The following is a 23,454-nucleotide window of genomic DNA, read 5'->3' as shown; positions in this document are numbered from 1 at the left end:
CATGACAATACATTTCTGTTATTTTTAAGCCACCCAATTTTTGGTATTTTATTATAATAGCCCTAGAAAATTAAGAGAATATACAAATTGTTCAAGTGCTCCATGCCGTGGACTCCTCCACCCATCCTCACACACTGAAGCCTTCTTGATATCACAGTAGGAAAATCAAGAGAATATTTTGTTTCCAAGGATGAATGCTTCTCTGAAACTTTCAACGTGTTTGAAAATGCCTGAAAACCTAAGGATTTCTTATTTTCAAATAGTAGGAGTTCTGGAGAAAGAACTTTTTTGGCATAGTTCAGCAACTTGATCATATGCTGTTTTTTTATTTGATTGTTGCCTATTTTGGCATTCCTCACAATTTTCCTTACATTTCTGTTGTCTTGAAATCACAAGATGGCTGCCACACCTTGAGATATAAAGTCCATTTAAGGGTAAAATAAGAAAAAATATAGAACTAACCATGGCTTTTGTCTTCCATTAGAAAAAAGAAGCTATGGCAGAATCTCCCCAAAATTAAACTTCTGCTCGTGTTAGGACCTTGTCACATGGGCACATCTAAATTCAAGGAAAACTGTAAAAATAATTCGGACACATTGCCTTGAATAAAATCAAGTGTCTGTTGATGGAATAAAAGACTTGAGGATACTGAATAGGTGACAAATAATATATGAGACGTCCACTGTTAAATTACGCATTGAGTTTCTATGCCTCACTTATCTCCTCAGCCTCCTTTGCTCCTCACACATGTAGACACCTGTAAAATTTCAATGCATTTAAAGTGATCAGGCAGTTTAAAGTCAAATGGAAAGAAACATTGAATAAACTACTGTATCTACATAAGGATGTGAATCATCAACTAATTCCTTTCCTAAATAATCTCTTAGTAAAAGCAGATTAGTCTGGCTCATGATAATTTATTGTCAGGCTTATTCTATGCAAGAAACATGATTAAAGTGCTCATATAATAATAATTTAACTTCCAGAATCAAAAGCAAATTACTTTTGGACCTGTGTTCATTTAATTTTTTTTTTCTTTGGCAGAAGATGGATGTGACCTAATAATCATTTCATTGTGACTCCAAATAGAAGTGAGAGAAGTCTGCTTTTCTTTCATTTAATTGAGTAGGATGGCTCTGTGAAGACCTGAGCTACATCACCTCAGAATCCCTTTTATACCACCTGGTTTTTTCACAGGGTCTCGTGACTTGAGCGTAGTCTATCAAATATAGAGTTGCATAGGTTTTGTGATGTATCCCTGGTTAAACTGCAGAAAGATTATAAAATACCATGGGGATATGAAGATGCCAGTATGAGATACATCTTCATCTTACTTTGGGTTGTTGGTTCATATTTTTCCAAAGCTTATCTGGGCTTCCAAAAATATTTCAGACAATTGTCTTCAAAGTTACTCAGAAGATGTCTAGAAAAAACCTTCTTTCTCAGTATTTTTTCTCCTTCGTGTCTTTTTAAGACCAGTCAGCATCATAGATCATATAGTGCTGTGGCTCATTGGTGACAATATGCTCTAAACTGACAAGGCATCCTCTGCACCTTAGTTTCCTCACCCATAAATGTGGATAATGATAATATTCTCTTCTATAGAGTTGGTGTAAGGACTAAATACTCGTTAGTATATGAAACATGCTTACACAGTCCTTGGTGTAGAGCAATTTCTGTGTATGCGTTTGTGATTAATATTAATGGTGCACTTGAAGAATGTATAGTTTCTTTAGTGGCTCTGACTGAGGAAAGGAGAAAATGTGCTTCTCACTTCTCATGCATAAATTCTGTGGATCTGATGAACTATCCTTGGAATGGCCTTTCTTGACCTTTGGCTTAAAAATTAAATAAGATTCTATAAGACCAAACTATTTTTATTAGAGCAGGACATTACTCTATGTATCATATGTAAACACATGTGAAAGAACCTAACTGTCTAACATTTCTGTATCATGATTCTTGCAATTATCTGCGTATAATGTGACTTTCTCCTTTTGTCTTCCAAAGAATAATTTTATTATCAATGATAAACTACAAAGATAATAAAAGAGTTGAAGACATGACCTAAAACAAGTTTACAGGAAAAAGACATTAATAAAACTGGATTTCCAAACTGATGTGAAATTAGATTTACTGCTCAAAAAATCAAATTAAGTCTGAACTTACAAGACTGAGGAATAAACATGGATTTTTTCCCCCAGCCAATAGAAAAAATTAAACTCTTGAAGTGAAATAACAAGTTTCTATCTTTCTGCCAGTTGATAAGAGGTTCCCATTTATACTGTTGTGGTTTACCCTGAAAGGAAGAGAGAACAGTACATTTTGAATGCTCATTTGATTTGTGTCACTGCTGATAGCATCCAGAAACTCATTTTTTCCCAGTCAGATGAAATTTTGGTTAATGGAATGCCTAGTACACTAAGAAGAAAGAGATGTTCTGCATTATATAAGTCTGACTGAGAATCCAAGGATTAAAGTGTTGGCACCACTATTTGTTTTATGAATAAATGTGGAATGGTCATTTAAAACTCATTCATCATTTTCTGTAGCCTCATCTGAAAAATAACAATGCCAAAAACGAGTAGACAAACTGGGTTGCTTCTCGCTCCTAAAGAATCATTTGCTACATTCTGACTTTATTTTCTACAAACTTAAATGTAATATTTAAATTTTTAGAAAACATAGGAGATGATTACTAACTATTCTTTTTCCCTGATGAACAAAATCCTGTGAAATAGAAGCGAGTTTTCTTTTTTGCATTAGTAAACTAAAGAGGCTGATATTTAACATGGTGAATTATTACTCCCTAAATCACTGTTCAAGTGCTTGCACCAGTTATCACGTGCACACCACAGTATTTGCTTATTCTGCAAAAAGAACATTTCTAAATGTCTGTGTACCCATTCATTTATGCTGTTTGTGGTAAAACCATGCACCACATTTATGATTCTGAGTACAGGGCTTTATCACCACAGCTAGCTGATGGTCATATAAAGTCTTTGCATAAAAGGTGTGACTTTTGATATGTTTTTGGTGGATGAAGTTCCCATAAGCAGCATCTCTGGAAGGTAGTGTTATTTGGTGTTTTAGTTTAAGTTGCTCAGTTTCTGACAATTATGCTGCTCCAAAATTTTAATCTACCCTAATACCTTAAAGATGATCAGCTGAAAGATTATAGTTCAATCAATCAAACTTCTAAAGACTAATATACAGTGTAGAATGTCTGATTTCTATTTTTCTGACATAGATATTACATGACAAAATTCTTGCATCATTTTGGTCAGTCATATTTATCATTGGAGGAAAGTTGTATCAGAAATCAAATCAATATCATAGATCATTTGGTAATCAAGGAATCAGAGCAAGAGAATTTTAATTGATTGACTTTGATTACTAATAACTTTGCATTTTGATATCTGGGTATGTTCATGGTCATTACCAACATCAATTTGTCTGGAGATCTGAGCTCATGCAATCATTTTGTTAGGGCAATCTTGTCCCTGGATGATTCTAAGCTAAACATTGCCATATATTACTATACTGAGCAGCCCTCTTGCAGCATACACTTTTCTGTATTATTATTCTTCTATCACCTTTATTTAGATAAATATATTTTAAAATAGTTGTTAATACCTTTGACTACTCTGAGGTCATACTCTTCCAGTTTCTGAATTAGAAAATTTTTTAGTTTTCAGGGCTGCTCAAGGAAATACCATGAAATAGGTTGGGTTAAACAATAGGAATTGATTTGCTCATGGTTTTGAGACTAATTAAAAGCCCAAATTCAAGGCGTATCAAAGACTTAAGTGAATTTTGATAAATGATACACTCACATACCCATGACCACAATTAAGATACAGAAAATTTTAATTTATTCCAGAAAGTTCTCTCATGCCCACTTTCAATATTCGTCCCCTAAAGGAACAACTATTCTGTTTCCTATAATCATAAATTTTAATTTTACCTGTTCTTGAACTTCATATAAACAGAATTATACAATGTATGCTCTGGTATCTAGCTTGTTTTACTCTGTGTAATGTTGATATTCATTGTAGTGTTGTGTGCATTTAATTGCTGAGTAGTGTTCCTTTGTGGAATATACAACAATATTTTTAATCCATTAACCTCTAGATGGACATTTTTACTATTTACCATTTTTGGCTACAGTGCTTAGATATGCTAGAACATTTGTTTTCAAGTCTTTTTGCAGACATATGCTTAACTATAAGCTTTTGTAGATACCTTTGTGGAGGTTACCTTCTATCTAGTTGATGTGAATGTTTTATCATGAATAGCCTGTTAAATTTCATTAAATGCTTTCTCGGTGACTATTGCCACAAGTATTTGGCCTTTCTTTATTAGTCTGTAATTATGGTGAATTACTTTGAATGGTTTTCTAATGTTAACCCACCTTGCATTCTCAGGATAAGCCATTGTTGATCATGATGTAATGTCCTTTTGTATATATTGCTGGATTCAATTTGTTGTTACTTCGTTAAAGATATTTCATCTATGTTAGTGAGAGAAATTGGTCAGTAATTTTTTTTTCTTGTAATATCTTTGAAAGTTTTGGTATCAGGGTATTGTTAGTCTCATGAAATAACTTACAAAGTGTTCCTTCTTCTTTTAGTTTTTGAAAACTTTTTTTTTTTAAGAATGGTATTACTCCTTTCTTAAATGTTTGATAGAATTCACCATGGAAGCCATTTTGGTCTCGAGTAAAATTATTTATTCATGCATATATAAATATACATACATACATGCATACATATGTATTTGTTGTCTTCAAAATATCAAGATTTATTCATTTTGGATAAATTTAATGAATTTCTGCCTTTCAAGCAATTTATCATTTCATCTAAGTTCAAATTTATTGATATATAGTTGTGCATAATATTCCCATATTATCTTTTTAATATCTGTAGGCTCTGTCTTAATATCTTCTCTTTTGTTTCTATTATTGGTAATTTGTATTTTCTCCATTTTTATTTTCAACTCATTAGGAGTACAGTAATCATTCACATAAATTATTATCATTTTATAAATTTACTCTATTGTATAGTTTCTTTTTTTAATGTCTGCTCTTATCTTTTTTATTTCCACCATTCTGATTATTTTTAAAATGCACTCTGCTCTTCTAGCTTCTTAACTTAATAATTTAGGAAACTTTTATCATTGTTTTAAATATTTCTTCTTTTCAAAATAAAGCTTTTAAAATTATTAATTTCCCTTTCAGCCCTGAAATAAACTGCATGGGACAAATTAAGATGTTATATGTTCGTTAGCATTCACTTTTAAATATTTTATAGCTTCGTTCTTCATTGTCTCAAGGGTTATTAAGAAGTGATGTTTAATTTCTACATATTTGGAGCTTTTGCAGATACCTTTTAGTTATTGATATATAGTTTAATTCCATTTGTTCAGATAATATATTCTGTAAGAGTTCATTCTTTTGGAATTTATTGAGTCTCTGTTTTATAGCCCCAAATTTGGTCTATCTTAGCAAAACTTTATTTGTTCTTTTAACTTAGTGCACTTGAAAGTATTTGGCAGTTTGTGGCAGCAACCTTCTATGAATGATGGTGAATGATAGTGTCATTCAAAACTTCTATATCTTTGCTCATTTTTGTCTACTTGATCTATCATCTTGGAGAGGCTATTTAGACCTTAAAATATAATTTTGTGTATTCTTATTTTTCCATTTAGTTTGGTTGTTTTAGTCCCTCCCTCCCCCTCACTGTATTACTGAAACTCTGTTTGGTTGTATTACACAATTAGGGTTCTTATGCCTTCCTAATGGATGCATTTGTTTAACATTAGGCAATGTGTCCCTTTATCTCCTTCCACTTCTTGCCTTTAAGTCTGCTTTATCTGATATTGAAATAGTCACACAAGCTTTCTCATCATTAGCATTTGCATAGTATACATTCCCCTATATTTTACTTTCAGCTGAAAGCACTGCTCTTGTATACAGTATGTAATTGGGTCTTGTATTTTAATCCAGTCTGATAATCTCTAACTTTTAATGAGAGTGTTTAGTCTTTCAAGGTTCAAAACTTTCTAGCTTATAACTCCTTTGGTCATTTTCTAATGCTTTTAACTATTTTTTCTTTCTATTTTGCTCAGAGTTTGTAATTGTTATTATTGGTTACATCAGCTCAATACCAGTTACTCTGCTATTATACAGATTTTCAATAAGAAAGGGAAAGGAGAAATTTGTAGGACTTTTGATTGGAATTACATTAAGTATAGAAATACATTTGTAGAGAATTAATATTTTTTCATAGTGATACTATCTCTACATGAATACTTCATACTACTATATTGATTTAATTATGCTTTCGAGTATTTTAAATAATATATTTATTGTAATTTTATTGCATATATTTGATTAGATATATGTTTGTTATTGTAATTTCAAATCTTAACTGCCTGTATTTCACCCGTGATTTCGAAGATAATCACTGGGGTATAAAATTCCAGTTTGAGCTGTCAGTCTTTTACTCACTCAGTTGTAAGTAGCCTCTGTTTCTCTTTGGCTAGTATGAAGATTGACTTTGGTGAACTGCATGTTAACTATGACCTGAGTAGATAAGTGTTTCTGCTTATTTATCCTTGCAGAAAGTTTTTATTTAGAAATTTTGTTTGCATAGACTCCGTAGTAAGATACTTTTTGGTTTCTGGGGATTCCAGTGAAACAACATAGATTTTCTTCTTTCTGTTAAGGAGCTTATAGTTTAATTTAGAAAACTAGCATTTAGAAAATTATAGATATAACCATAAGTGGTGGTGTCAAAGATAAACTGAGGTATTCTTTTTTAAAAATTAAGTTTATTTGGGCAACAAATGATTCGTGAAATAGGGAGGAGCTCTGCCAAAGGAATGGAAAGGGTAAACTTATATAGGGCAAATGTGGGAGCAAGTGAGGAAATGTTCTGATGAAGTTTCCATTTTACATAGGATATCCTACAAAGTGGGGGCAGATATACACTGCTTAGTATGGTATGCTTATCCATTCTGACAAATTCTCTCTACTGTGCCGAAACTGGTTTATCACCATATGTTGCTTATTTACAATTCCATTGTCCCACTTTCTAGGAAATCATCTGCAGGTTAATTGGTTTGTGTTCAGGGAAATCCTTTCTCTGAAAAAGATCTCTCTCGGCATTGTCCAATGCATGCTTACCATTTTATTTTATAACCAGTCCCTGCTTTTGGTCAATTTTTCAATAATCTCATTAGGAACTTCACCAAAACATACTGATCACCACCGCTGATTTCTTTTCTTGTCAATTAGTCAAGTAGACTCATTCAGGCATGCAGTTCCTTTGCTTCACTTTGTTGATTGCAGTGAGGTTAACTGGGTAGCTGTTCAATTACATCTAAGACTCTTTAAATGGGGTTACTTAGTTGAATGGACATGGGTATGGCCCTCTCTCCGAGTCATATCTGTTATGTTTTCTTTTAATTTTTAGTTAGTAAAAAGAAGAATCTGGTAACCTATAGGAGTGTGCTATAGTTTTCTATTGAACCCCAAATTTCTCTCTATAGTCTTCCTCTGTTTGATCAACGATAATTCCAAAAAAAGTTTATACTTGATCAGAAAATAAGGCTGGTTCCATTAGATTTAATCTGATTATATCCATAGGTCCAACAAAAATAGCAATTTATCATGCAGGCCTTTTTCAGTGCTTTGCTGGAAGTTTTTGTAAGACCTCAGCTTGTACTTTTAAAAGCCACTTGAGGCTAGGAAACCAAACAAGGAATCCAATACCACATTTCATCTGCAGAACCTCCTTCTTGAGGTCCCCAAAGTATATGGTTCCTAAGCCTGCCAGAAGGTGGCCTTCCTTATTCATCTGTAAAGCTGAAGTCCCTGGAGCCACATACTGGACTAGTTTTTCCAAGAGCATTTTGTAAGCATTGATACCCTAAGGCCAATCTTACTTCCGTAACAGTCTCTGATCATGTCCAATTAAATGAGCATCCTTCTCAAACAATCCATTATAGCAAAGTCCTGATTATATAACCAGTGTCTCCAATTATGTCCTTTTAGCATGGAGGACAGATTCTCATTGAACCTATGCAAATAATTATTTTGCCATAAAAAATAATAATATTCAATAAGAGTTTCCAAATTCTAGAGGGATTGGGCATGGGGAAAAGGAAAAATATTTTATGAATTATAGATAGCTTCAGGGAAAAAAGTAAGATATCCCTTGTACCCAAAAAACAGAATATTAAAACATCAGCAACAATACAAAGAGAACTTGTAATAATGATTTATCAGTTCATTCCATTCTAGGTAGTTAATCCTTGTTCTGCTCGATCTCAGCAACCTGTTACGTTCTCCATTAGAATTGTGGAATATTGACTCTGACTGGTGATATAGCCTTGAAGTTATTTAAGAAATGTCATTAGAATCCTGTGCCCCAGAGTTACCTAGCATAGTCCTCTAAGACTGTTCTTGTTAAAGATGAAGTGCTCTGACCTGCATCTGATTACAACTGTTTTCAGGGAAGCATTGGAATAAAAATGATCTGTAAAAGATTTAAAATGGCCATGGTTAATTTATTACTGTTTTACAAAAGTGAAAGTTCTGATATGAATTCATTACAAAAGTAATGCAATTGAGAATTGAATTTTGTTGCTTCTGCTGCATGAAACGTTATTTAAAAATAACTGAAATTGTGATCAATAACACTCTACAGTTGCATAAAATCAGGCAGATCAGTTCTAGGGTATCCCATATATAGTAAGACCATCAATATATCTCTAAGAACATTATATAATTTCTGAAATATTAAAATATTAACATTTTACTTATACAAATTTAACCAACAGAGGTTAGACAATTCTTTTTAATTCAACAACACTTTCCATGCAATCCATACCATATCAAATAAACTTATTTCTAGCACTTCTCTTTTTACAGGGTAAAAAACAAATCCTTTGTGATTTTTCAGGGACTGTATGGAAAATCCCAAGGATAGTTTGAGATTCAAAATACTCATTCAGGGTTTGATTTGGAGAGGGTGAAGTGTGAAAAGTTGTCAGTTTTGAACTTTTCTTCAGTAGGATCATGGGTCACTATGAAACAATATTTGACTCCCTAATTAACCAAAGGGACAATAAAAAAATCTCAATATTAAAAGAGGAATTAACATGATTGTAAAAAAAGAAGAACAATTTTTTTTTCAAAACTGAGAAGACTTGTTCTCTACAATAATAAAGGATGATAAGTTAAATATAAAGCAAAGGGAATTATTCTGATAAGTTATAGAACCTTTGTCTTTTAGGCAGATGTTCATATGGCTAAGAAAAATATTTTATATCTTTTGATTAAGAGCAATAAGTAATGCAAGAAAACATTTTTTTCATTTTAAGAGATAAAACCAAATTCTAGTTTTGCATGAAGATACTGTCTGATAAGAAGCATCTTAAAAATATATGCTTATCAAATCTTAGCCAACATTGAGTACAACAAATAAAATTCCTTTTCCGTAAACATTCTAGAACTTTCAATATCCATTCAGGTTTTGTCCTACACATTCCTGTTTTTGATTTTGCAGCAAAACAGTCATTTTACTTAAGGACAAATTCCCTCTTTCATTTCTTAGCAAAAACATGTACAATACACCTTAATATTGAATTTACCAAAAAGGTCTTGGAAACTGTCTTCTGGTTGACATCCTATAAAATGCAATTGGTCTTGAAATGAAATTTTCTGATGTTTTTCAGAAAAATAATTGAATTTGTTTAAACACAAATTTGCATTATTCATTATTTTAAACATCTACTAAATGCTAGCTTACTTATCAGTAAACCTGTATAAATTTAGGCAGAACATAAGTAGAATAAAATTATATGCTTCCATCATACTTAACATTGGTAACACAGAAGATACAGCTGTTTTTATTTAACAATATTATATGTTGTTTGCCGTGTGAATTTGAATTTAAAAATACTTAGCTTTAGTTTTACAAATTTTCTTTATGCATTGGAAGTATTAGACATTCAGTTTCTTTAAGTTCTGGGATTTTAGCAGTATTTAATTTATATATGTATTTATTTATCTTTAAATCAATTTTAATAGATTTTTAAAGGACTTATATCAGTTAATTTGGTAATTAAAACCCAGAGATGGGAAAATATTATGTGTCAAACATACACACCTAGAGAGTTTTTAACTTCAATTTGAAGTTTTTCAACCATGAGTCATGCATAAAAACACAGAAAACATTGAAATGCAAAATTCTCTCCTTACCCCATTTTAATATTTTCATCAGAGTTTTTGGTTTGGGCAGATGGAACAAATAGGGGTTAACTGCTTAACAGGAGGGAAATGTTTTCCATTGATGTTTATGGAGGAGACTTTTCAGATTCTCTTTATCCTGATGCATAATCTTATAAAAGTTTGCTCTCTTTCTAGAGCCTTTTTGACCTTAAGATTTACTGTAGAAAGAAGAATCCTGTAGGTCTCTTTCAAGACCCATTCAGTCAGCTTTTGCTTTCCAGGAATTAGCATATGAGTTACAGACTAAAATGTATACACGCTAATATATGCTCATATGCACCCAAAAGAATTCTAAATTCTTTTATGAATAATTATGCCTCTGATTTCCATCTTTGACCACAGATTAAAGGTGTTGGTAGTCAGAATGCCAGACTCTTTGGAGGACCTAACCTTAAAGGGCACTTGTTGAATTGCTTTTTCTTCCTCATCTTCTAAGACAAAGGGTGAATAAAAAAGAAGGTGAGTAAATTCAGAATAACTAGGCAGAGGAAGATGAACAGTTGGTGCTGAAGGCACCATCAGAGTCAAATCAATTTGTCTACAGTCCAAATGGGTTCTCTTGGTGTCATGGTCAGGTTCATGTGTCAACTTGGCCAAGTGGTGGTACTTGTTTGTCTGGTTGGGCAAGTGCTGGCCTGTCTGTTGCAATGAGGACGTTTCATAGAATTAAATCATGATCACATCAGCTGCATCCATCCACTCAGCCAAGGGGAGTGTCTACTGCAATGAGTGATGCTTAATCTAATCACTGGAAGCCTTTTAAGGAGGATCCAGAAGAGACAGGCTCTCTTCCTGCTTCTGCTGGTGAGCCTCTCCTGTGGAGTTCATCCAAACCCTCCATCGGAATTGTCAGCTTCACAGCCTGCCCTGTGGATTTTGGGCTCTGTGTTTCCACGGTTACGTGAGACACTTTTATAAGTTTTATATTTGCGAGTGTTTCCTATTGATTGTTTCTCTTGAGAACCCTAACTAATACACCTGACTTCTTGTTTCTTAAGTCTTTTCATTGGAATTTTTAAGGAGTCTTTTAATGAAGCTATTTTAGAACACTAATTCCTTAAAAATATATGTCTCACTGCTTTTGGGATATTCAGGATTCTTTCTTTTCCTGAGGCACCTCTCATCAAGATGAAAATTTCTCCATCATGGCCATATACCTGCAAACTAGCTTTATGATGGAGTGCCTATTTTCTCTATACATAGTGTTGATTTTCATTCATTTCCAAAGAGTGGCTGTCATACCTGAGGCCTCATATTGACCCAGTCTAGTTTTAATGTATACAAATAAACTTGGATAACTTGACACAAGGCTGTGGAACTCAGATCCAAGAGGAAATTACCTGTGATCTCCACATGCAGCAAGAAAACAGTGAGCACAAAAAATGGCTCTCCAGGTTCCTTAGCTGGAATAGTCATTGCTCTTGGGGAATGCTAGGAATGTCCTTCGGATCCTGCTTCTGGTACCAGATTCTGTCAAGGATAAACTGAGGCATTTTTAGAATTTTGTTTATTGGGGTAGCGCACAATTTGCAAATCAGAGAATGCCATACTGAAAGTGGTAAGGAGATCACCTAGAGAGTGTGGCAAAGGGGAAGCTAATATAAGGCAATTGCAGAGGCCAGTGAGAAAAGGTTCTGATTGCTTGACATTAAGTTTGCATTTTATATAGTGAGGAGGGGTACTTACAAATTTGGGAGCAGATATACATTGATTTGTACTGTATGTTCATAGTTGATAAGCTGTCTCTACTAGACCAAAACTGGTTTATCATCAGTATCTGCAGTACTGAAGGGTGCATTTCATTTTCTTGGACAGCTCCTGCCAGTCAACTGTTTTTGTCTTTTGGGATATACCTTTATGAAAGGAGTCCTTTCAGCAATAACTGTCATGGGTGGTCACTTTATTTTACTTAACAGTGGTATATTTTAGTTAAAATAAGAATCCATTACACAGCAATATGCAGGTATACCTGGTTAAATTATAAATAAAGAAATATAGATAATAAATATTTCATACAAAGAATTGTCATTGTAAGTGAAACTGTAAAGGAAGACCACTTAGAGTAGGAATGATTCAGTTTTGAGCCTTGAAAAAATAGACAAGAAAGAATATTCAATTCTGAAACAAAAAGAATTCAATGACGTTGAGATTGAGCATGACAGAATTAGAGAAGATAATGAATACAGGCTTCCTAGAGGAGAGGAAATATTTTATTGAGTACTGGAAGCTAGGCATACTCAGATTGTAAAGAGCTTCAGAAATTAGAAAGAGTAGTTTAGGTTTATGTGAAAGATACTGGGGTATCATGGAATTAGGAACGGATCAATATGAACTAGATTAGCTTGACAGCCCTTAAGATAAATAAAACAAGGGAAAAAGTAGTCACAAGGTATGCAGAAACCAATATTTCAGGCTAAACAGATGAGTTATCAATCATTGAGGAGAGTGGTGATGTTTGTATATAAAGGAAAGAAAATAATTTCCTATCACTGTGGGGGGACACATATCACACAAAGACAGACAAAAGAAGTATTTTGATGGTCATGTGATCTGATTTTGGCAAATTTATATTTTGATTTTTAATCACAAATAAAGGTTTAAATACTTTTAGAAGCACCATGAAATTGGATTAAATTATTTAAGAGATAGTTCCATTTGTTTGCAAGTTTTCAATGTTCAACAAGAACATTGTATTGATTTTCTCTAAATTGTTAGGGAATTAGCTATGAAAAATAGTTTAAAGAACAAACAGCTATTATGAAAATCAGTTCAGTTTGTTTAATGAATAGCATGCCCTGAATATCAAGAAAATCACATGAAATTTTAGAAAAAAATTCTTAAATCAAGGACATTTCCAATTAGGACTTTAATTTGCTTTTTTCTGCTTCCTCTCTGATTTATTCATTAATTTCTTTTAACTTATCAAATTTTATATTTAGTTTGAAATATTAGAATCAGTGATGAATGAATATATGAAGGGTGAAATAAAAAGACCTCTCTGAAAGCAATATGTTATTTTTAAAAGTCCTGAATTATATTGTTTAGATCTTCAAATTTGGACACATTTTGCACATATCTTATGAGGGTTTGGAAGGTTATAATGCAGGAATTTATGTAGAAGCGTCATAAACTGACTTATGTGTCAGATGATAAAATGAAGTAAACAGATTCGTCTTTCCTTTGCAGCACATTTATTGAAACAGAACAGATGATTTGAAAATAATGACTCAGTGGGTGAAAACCAGGATGTTATGAAAGTGCATAGAAGAGGCTTAATTACCCATATTTGAAAAATAATTGCATTTGTGTCCATGTTCCTCAACTACATTGACCATTCAACAGCCTTAATTTGTACATAATAAATACTTCTGAAGCCTTTTCATCTTAATATCTAATGTGATTTAATGGGTCCAACCTTTTAATTTTTTAGTAATCTTTGGAGGAAAATTAAATGTGGACTCTGGGAAAATATTTTTATTATTTAATAGTCTTCTCTTTACTTACAGTAAGATAATCGTGGTTTTGTTTGTGTATCTCATGTTTCTCAATTTGAATCTGAATCTGTGTCTTTTCCTATTTTATGTCATAATTAGGATATGTCTATTGATTTTACTTCATAGTACCAAATGCTGCAAAAATCTAATAAAAAAAAGTGTCAGTTGTTCTCCAGGAAGTATGCAGCTCTCTCTGCATACATAACCCAACTAAATGAATTAATAAATTATTTAGACTACATATGTTCATAATGGTAAGAAGCTGTGATTCTGGAGTAGTAAGTACATGGACTATACTTTCAGCTTTCTTACTTGCTATTTTATCTTGGGAAAGTTGAAGTTACTTAAGCTCTTGACAACTCATTTCCTTAAGATAATTTGTGGTAATATTCGTCCCTACATCAAACAGTTGTAAGAGTTGTGAGAATTAAATGACATAATGCTTGGAAAAGTACTGTATAAGATGAAACCTCAGTGAATGTTGTCATTAGCTAATATCCTTAGAACATAAATCTTCGACCGCCTCATTCATTTTTTCATTGTCCTCCTGCAAATTAAAATGAGTACACACTTCAATTCAGATTTATAAATTAAAATACATATATGTGTATATACATTCATAGCTATATCTATAATGTATCTATTTCCTTGGGAGACTCACATCAGAACAACCTTTGAAAGCAACATTTCCTTTTTTTCAAGGCATAAAAATATTTCCAAGAGTGAAATGGCTGTGCCAGGAGTGGCAACATGAAGCCCAGGCAACACTGCCAAGCCTGAGATGGCCAGAGCAACAAAGTTGGAAGAGAGAGAGTGACAAAATTTCACTTGTTATTATCACTCTGTGACTGAGTTTATGATTGTTTAAATGTCTGCTGGTGCTTCACACCAAATTTATATTCCTTTTAAATACTGAGGTCTGAGAAGACCGTCTATGAAGGGTGAAATGAAGTGGTCTACCCAAATGAATAGTATTTAACTTCAAAAAGATACTGAAATTATATTGTTTGGTCTTCAGAATGTTGATTGACATTGCACAGATTTGGAGAGCACTAAAGGATTAGAAGGTTGGAGTAAGGAAACTTTGAAATAAGATTATAAGTGCTCAGTGAGAATTTAACTGTTGGAGGAGGCAATTGTTTTTCATTAATATAATGCCTAAGTGCAAATTATTATACATCTGGAATATATGCCTTAAATTTGAGCACTATTGTTATCACAGATTTTTGAGCATTTGAAAACTATCACAAAGAGGTCATCTATACATTTCTAAGTAGTCTTAATCGTGTTACCAATAACTGTGCCTACTTTGATAAAGTTGAATGCAGAGATAACTCAAATATTATGCATGCAATGCATGAATTATTAAAGAGAATATTAAATTCTCCATTTTCTGAAGAAAGAAAAAGCAGTTGTAATAAAGAATTGCCCAATGTCCTTTCTTTAAAAAGTAATAATAGTATTAACAGTGATGATAATAGGAATAAGAATTTACATTTATTGACTGGCTATTCTGTGCCCAGACATTCTTTTAAGTGCTTTGCTTGCAAATGTGTTTGAGTTTCTGCAACAGCCCCGTGAAATATTCTATTCCCATGTCATACATGAGGCAATGGAAAAATCTAAGTAACTTTTACCTAGTAAGTAATAGAAATAAAATTCAAACTTAAGAATTTGACTTCCAAGTAAACAGTCTAAGTCAACATAGTGTACAGTCTCTCAAGAGCCTTAAAATATCTATATATACATATATATATATGTATATATAGTTACTAAAATGTATTTTATCTTTAATGTTTTTCTACTTTGGTCATAAATATACAGATACATAAATATACATATATATATTTTTTTTCCTGGAGTCATTTATCAGCACTTCTTGCTGTCGTATAGAACAAAACTTTTCAACACCCATTTAAAAATGAATACATTTATATTTTCTTATCTGATCATGAGTCTTCATTCTGATGCTTAATAGACATGCAAATGTGAAAGCCATTAAAACTTCTGACCTTCATTGTTTTCCACATTGTAAATAGATTACCAATTACAAGCTGTTGGAAAGGAATTGAACATCATGACTATAAAGTGGCCAACCCATGATATGGGAGATATTCACTAAGTAGTGAACATAGCAAAATGCATATAATAAGATGGGCTTCAGTGGATACTGTATTCTTCCTGGGTATGTGTATGCCAAAAACTTGTATGTGTAGCACTTAAAAATTTTAGTGTACCGTGTCACCAACAGAGCCCCTTCCATGAATGCCAATTCAGAGTGATCTACAGCCCCTCCCTTTTCCACATAAACAAATTCTTCCTACTTTCTTCTTGATGGTTAGCTACCAAGGAGCCCTTGATAGGCACTTTTGGTTGTTAATTTACATGTGTAAAGACCTTGAAGCCTTAGTGTACATAACAATCTTCTGGGACTGCATGCTTTAAAATGAGGTTCCTGGGCTCTACTCTTAGAGATCTCAATAGTATGTCCGGTATGGGGCATGGAAATCCATTTCACCCATCACACCTGACATCACTTAAAGAGAAGGAGAAGACCAAATCCTAATAGATATTTTTAAGAGCAGCAAAAGTTCAGAGGTATGCACTTCATCCATGTTGTTTAATTATGAGCAGTTATTGTGTCTGAGACTTTGTGACAGGAGGATTTAGATAATTTTTCATTTCAAAAAACAAAAGAGCAGCAACTGATGTCACAGATGAAGACACTGAGGGTCAGGAAGCTGTATACGTTTCCCAGGGTCATGCAGAATAAAAATTTGAACTAATGTTTGAATTCAACCTTCAGCTGAAAATGAAAGAGACTAAGAAATTTGTCACTTTATAGAGTAAATCCTGGCCTACAAATGAAGTTTACTAATTCCCCCCAAGTTCTTTTTTGACTTTAATGTAACGTGTTTCAGGTGGGAAAGAGCAGATCTTCAAAACATGGAGAATATTTCAGGCTTAACAGAGACTAGATGATTGACATAAACACTTTATCAAATTAGTATGCTGCATGATTTCTCAAAGGTAATAATGCTGCCAGCTTTTAACTAATGACTTTTTTATTTTCAAATAAATGACTTCTAAAATTAACTCTAGAACGTAGCTTCCTTTTTGTAGTGCTATTCCATAAAAGAACTTTTAGAAATTATTTTCAAAATGGAAACTCTCCTGCTTGTATATAGAGTTCCACACTCTTTGAATTATTCCATATTGTTGTATTTATCACATATTTGTTGCTCTTTTAGTAGTCTATCTTCCCTTCCTTTCTTTCCTTTTTTCATCCCTTTCTTGTTTCATTCCTTTATTTAATCTTTTTTTCAATAAATATTTATTGAGGATCTGCTAGACACGTCAGGAACAATGCCACAAACCTTATATTCAGCAGCAAAAGACCTGCCCCATGCAGTTTGCAATTCATCTTTTCATCACTGCATCTTTTATTTTTAATCCAACTAGGGCCTAAATTGTTTCTCTGGGTAAATCTCCAATATATGAATAAAGTATTATTCATATTATTTTGCTTTAAATGTCAGATATATGAAGATATATAGAATAAAAATACTTAATACAACATAATTTTGAGTTTTGAAGAGACTTAAAATAAACAACATTAAAGGTATTAAAATAAAATAAGAACTGCTGAAATGTCTTTTGTTGGAAAGAAAGCTATTGTGATCATCTGGGTGAGTGAAAAATCCATTACACAATCCTTAAGTCTCTATTTTTGAAGGCTGCTCTCACCAAGCCTTTAAAAGAAAATAAATGACTGTTGACTTTCTTATCCCTTTAACCATATTCTCTACTTATAAAAAACATTAAAACAGTCAAAAGGTAGGTAGTAAGGGAGCTAGGACAAGAAATAATAAAAAAGAAACTCTACATGCTACTCTTCTGTCCCAGGGTAACAGAGTTTGACAATGTGCTGAGTTATCAATTTTCATATAGGACAAGCTGAAACCCAAGAAGCCAAAATGTATTACTTCAGCCGCACATCTGCAGAGATGTGAAAGGCCTGGAAAGGACTGAAAGCTGGAAAATCCATCGCTTTTTTTTTAAAGTGTCCAAGTGATTCTTTGCATAGTGCCCTAGTTTTGTGAGCTCTGTCTTTGGCCTTAAGCCTATTTATTTCATTTTTTGTTTCATCCTTATGATTTGGAAATATGATTAAGTCTTACAGTGAGACATGAGTTGGCTCAGAATTTATGCTTAGGTTTCAGGGAAGAAAATATAATTTCCAATCTAGAAGAGGTATATATTTTATATTCTCTATATTAGATACACATATATAGATAGGAATAGGAAAAGAAAGACAATAAGAAAGAAGCAAGGAAGGGAGAAGAAGGAGGAAACAAAGAGGAATTAACTGTGGAAGAGAAAAATGAATGGGATAAATATGTCAGTTACTGCAGATAACAAATCAATAATAATAATTTCTAAATCCTGTGACTGAATATAAAAATAATAAACCAAACTATTTCATACATGATAAAAAAGTATTTTGCAGTGATATTCTGTGGTGGGAGAATAGGCACCCACAGTGAGAGGAGCAGAGGTAGTCATGTAGATATATGGCTTATGAAGTGCTAAAGAGATGTGCATCTTGTCATTTCACAGACCCTGAACATACTCCTGGGAGAGTATTTCAGAGACCGTATCTTAAAAGTCCCTAGAGAGGGTTGGAAATGAATCTAATAGTTCTACAATATAGTCAGTGTATCTCAGTAAAAGGAATAAAGAAGAAAGTATTTTCCTTTGATTTGTTGTTTGTTCCCCTTTCTTTGGTTATACAAAAAGCATAGTTCTATTCAGGGAAGCTGGAGAAGAAAGGCAGTTGTATGTATTTAGTTCTGCAAATATCTATATGTATGTTGTATAACTGTTCTATCTACACCATGGAGATAGGTCTTTCCAAATGTATTAATCAGTTTAGGGTTTTAAATTTCACTTAAAAATACACTTATTCAGAAGAAGCTCCTTTGATTCATACATGCATTGTTTTCAATATTTAATAAATATTAAAGGCCTATGATCTCCTGGAATGGATGTATAGCTATGAACAAAACACATGCAGTGTGTCAAGCTGGGCATGATATGTAATGGGAGAAACAGTAAAAACAAGTAAGTACATAATAATAAAAAATTTTAAGTTTGAAAAAAGTGATAGGAATTAAAATAGAGGATATGAGAGAGAATAAGTTGACTATTTAAATTTATTTGGAAAGACAGAAAAGATTACTTAAAAGCCACATACATAAAACAGTGGTATGTTGCAGTGAAGAGGATGGGGAGAGCTCAAAATAAGTGTGTAATATAAACAGCTCAAGTATTTTTCTGAATATCTTAATGAATTTTTAAAACTACGTAAACAGATTAATACCTGTTTTATCAACATCCCACATATACAGTAAGATTTTTAAATGCCATTAATGTATTAAATCTAAAGGATTAAGTGCAATGTATTCATCTTTTTGCAATATGTTCATTTTGCAGAATATCTCATATATACTAAATAATGAACACCAGAAAGGCATTAGAATATTAAAAACTATAATTTTTAATGTATGCTATGAAATATTCTAAATACATAAAAAGTTTATCTAATTTATTTCTCACAAAACTCAACACAGATAATATTTCTATCCCCATTTTTCAACTGAAAAAATCGAAGGTTGTAGAGGCCAAACAAGATTATCCATAAACATATAACTAATATGTGAAAACATTCAAAGCCAAAATTAGCTAATCCCGAGGCCATGCAGTTTTCCTTCATTTTATTAATTGAGATTTTAAAACACCAATAGAGTTTGAGTAATGTGGGAAAATAGGAAAAATAAGATCTTAAACCGCCATCGTGATTAGCTTGATTTCTAAGAATCAGTAAGAAAAATGTTAATGACACAAATCAAACACTTTTAACTAAAACACTTAACCTTTACTAAAGGAATTGTAGTTGGTTTAGAATCATTTTCAACTATTTCCTTGAGAAATCTACAAGAACAAAATCAAACATGTTTTAACAATTTTTATTTTCCCCCTCTCACTGGGTATTTGTTCTTTCATATTAATAAAACCATAGAATTTAAATACATTGATAATTTGTTGTTCATTTTTCTTTCAAGTTTTCTGTACTTTGTCTTCAGACTTCTTGCTACCCTGGCTCTCCATGGAGTGAAAAATAATTGAAAAGTCATCGCTTATATGCTATAATTCTGCACTAGATATTTTATGATAAAACTACTTATTTCTTTTGTTGGCAATGATTTTAAAGCAACCACTGGTCCAATTACATCCCCAATCAGCTCCACGTAGGCTAATGAAGTGGCATGCAAATCTCTTTTCAGGCAACAGATGTTCAGAAATGCTGCATTCCAGTTCCCTTCAAACTGTTAAACTGACTGGAATCAACCTGAAGAAATGATAGCCAAGATTTCATCACTCGGGCTTACTACATTACAAGACACACACACACACACACTCATAATCACAAAAGTCTTTGTATTTATACAGATTTGTTTTGTTTTGTATTTCTAGAACTTCAGCTTACTGGCTCACGCGCATCCAGTCTTTCCTCTACTGCAGCGAGAACGGCCTTCTGGGCAGCTTTGCAGAAGAGACCCACTCATGCACGTGTCCGAACGACCAGGTGGCCTGCACGGCGTTCCTGCCCTGCACGGTGGGCGACGCCGCGGCTTGCTTGACCTGCGCGTCGGACAACCGCACCCGCTGTGGCACCTGCAACGTTGGCTACATGTTGAGCCAAGGGCTCTGTAAACCCGAAGTCGCTGAGTCCACGGATCACTATATCGGCTTTGAGACCGACCTGCAAGACCTCGAGATGAAATACCTATTGCAGAAAACCGACAGACGAATAGAAGTCCATGCCATTTTTATCAGCAATGACATGCGTCTCAATAGCTGGTTTGACCCCTCCTGGCGTAAGCGAATGCTGCTCACCTTAAAGAGTAACAAGTACAAGTCTAGTCTGGTCCATATGATCTTGGGTCTCTCTTTACAGATTTGCTTAACTAAAAACAGCACTTTGGAGCCAGTATTAGCCGTTTATGTCAATCCGTTTGGAGGCAGCCACTCTGAGAGTTGGTTTATGCCCGTGAATGAAAACAGCTTTCCAGACTGGGAGCGGACTAAGCTGGACCTCCCCCTGCAGTGTTATAACTGGACGCTGACGCTGGGAAACAAATGGAAGACGTTTTTTGAGACAGTTCACATCTACTTGCGGAGCCGCATCAAGTCAAATGGTCCCAATGGCAATGAGAGCATTTACTACGAACCTCTGGAGTTTATTGACCCTTCCCGGAACCTGGGCTATATGAAAATCAATAATATTCAAGTGTTTGGCTACAGCATGCACTTTGACCCTGAAGCAATTCGGGACCTGATTTTGCAGCTGGACTACCCCTACACTCAGGGATCCCAGGACTCAGCACTTTTGCAACTACTAGAGATAAGAGACCGTGTAAATAAACTCTCCCCACCTGGTCAGCGTCGTCTAGATCTTTTCTCTTGCTTGCTTCGTCATAGACTCAAACTGTCTACTAGTGAGGTGGTGAGGATCCAATCCGCTCTGCAGGCGTTTAATGCCAAATTGCCAAACACAATGGATTATGACACGACCAAATTATGTAGTTAACCATAAATGTCAAGCACAACCCAAAATCTTGAAGGAGTTTTTACAGTGCTTTTGTGGAACAGTTTATGTTTGGAAGAGTACATTTAAATTGTCTTTTCAATATCTGTCTTATATCAATCAATTACATTGGATGGCAATTTACACATATGAACTTGCTGACAATGAATATATGATATTGCAGTTTTGATTTATGGATGGAATAAATACTGACACCAGTCTAGAAGACATACTACTTTTTACAACAAATTTCATTTGTAATTTTATATGTTCCGTGGCAATGCTTTTGTGCATTACATCCTCTAGAGGGAACATAAAAGGAAACCAATAAAATTTTGTAGCTGAACAGTTATTAAAAAGAAGTGCTGTGGGATTCTTTTTTTTTCTGTAAAATGAGTTATATTTTGACATAGTTTGTAAGGACCTGGGGAAAAGTCACCAGTTTTTTGTTGTTGTTTGTTCATTTTAATAGAACCATTTGAAAGTCCCTTTCGGTGATCTTTATGGAAAACCCAACCAGGCAGAATGGGTAGCATTCAGTTGTGTTTTTATGGTTCCAGCATAATGGCAATGGTAGGTTTATTCTCTGTATTTATAAACCATTCCTCAAGATACCATCACTATTAAACAGTCAGATAAACTATTTCGCAAGTCAATATCAGAACATTGCAGCATATATTGATTCAGAAAAATCAGTGCAATTATAAGTACATCATGGAGAAAGTAAATCCTTAATTTCCTTAGCAATTTGCTTTGTCATTTTCTTTGTGTTCTAATAACCAATATTATGCATAATCATTTGCATTTTAAGTACTGATGAACTGTTTTTTCTAACCCTTTACTGATTTCAATAAAATAACATCGCCAGAATTAAAAAAATGTAATATGCTTGCATAAAATAAATGCTCAAATAACTAAATTCAAATATAGACAGCTTGTCTCCCCAGAGAAACTACAATTGCTAAAGGATATTTTGAGGAGCAAGACTTTTTAATAAACAAATTATTTCAGTTCACATTTTTGGTTTGAAAGTTAAATTAAATTTCCATATTACTGGGGGTGTAATATTACATATCATTAGTCTTTTTCTTCCTGTGACCTTAAGTTGCATAACTCTTTACATATATGGATGCATCTGTGAAGCATATGATAGTCATCACACCGCTACTGAATATATGTTGTATACATTTTTTTTTCTTGTAATTTAAGCAAATGCATTGTTCAAACCAGCTTCTCTTTTGAGGTCATGAAGGCATTTCATAGGTCACAGAAAATATCTATGATATAACTGAAAAGAATAAGACAGATAGCAAAAGATTACGTAGTCATTCTGGATTATTGGTCTACTTGTTTTTTAATTTCACAGCATCATTAGGGCAAGCAGATATTTCAAACAAGAAATATTTATTGAACACTTACCAAAAACAATTGTTGTTCTACCTAGTAACTGACTAGCTGGATTTCCTGCTTTGTTCAACTGATTTTTTGTTTTGTTTTTACTTTGCTTTCTGTTCTTTTAGATTTTTCATTAGTAAACATATGTATACATACAATTTTTAAAAAGACCCCATCTTTCTAGTATTATATCAGATATTCTCCTTGTTTAATTACAGCAACTCTAAATTTAGGGTTATTAGTCCCATTTTCTTTAGCGGGAGTTAAAAAAAAAAAAAAGAGGCTTGAAGTGGCTTGTGAAATCCTTCAGGGTCACACACCAGGAAGTTGAAAGACCAAAATTTCAATGGAGATTTCTGGAATGAGCCTGTCTTTTTTGACTGCACCACTGAAATTTAAATGAGTCATCCTATTGCTGTATTTGATCTCAGTATGTGGAAAGGTATGTGGCAAAACAGGAATCACTTAAGATTGAGGTCAAGTAACCTAACATTACAAAACTCACACCTTCACAGTACACCTGAGAAAAATGAAAGAAAACCGACCTTTTATCATTTAAAATCAATCATATGTAGAGTGACCAGGCTTATCAACATAAGCAACATGTTTGAAAG

At 33.3% G+C, this 23,454-nt stretch overlaps 1 protein-coding gene across 1 annotated transcript in view; it reads left to right on the top strand.

Moving 5' to 3' along the window:
- The window catches only part of BRINP3 (BMP/retinoic acid inducible neural specific 3), a 553,553-nt gene extending 531,767 nt beyond the window's left edge, over nucleotides 1–21,786 (top strand). Inside the window, exon 8 of the mRNA XM_077157266.1 lies at nucleotides 20,332–21,786. Within this exon, the coding sequence (XP_077013381.1) occupies nucleotides 20,332–21,448 (1,117 nt within the window). The 3' untranslated portion in view covers nucleotides 21,449–21,786. The remainder of the gene's footprint in view (nucleotides 1–20,331) is intronic.
- The last annotated feature ends 1,668 nt before the right edge of the window (nucleotides 21,787–23,454 follow it).

This window comes from Tamandua tetradactyla, chromosome 4, assembly GCF_023851605.1.
Source record: "Tamandua tetradactyla isolate mTamTet1 chromosome 4, mTamTet1.pri, whole genome shotgun sequence".
Taxonomy (NCBI): Eukaryota; Metazoa; Chordata; class Mammalia; order Pilosa; family Myrmecophagidae; genus Tamandua; species Tamandua tetradactyla.
This window is presented reverse-complemented; position numbering and strand designations above follow the sequence as displayed.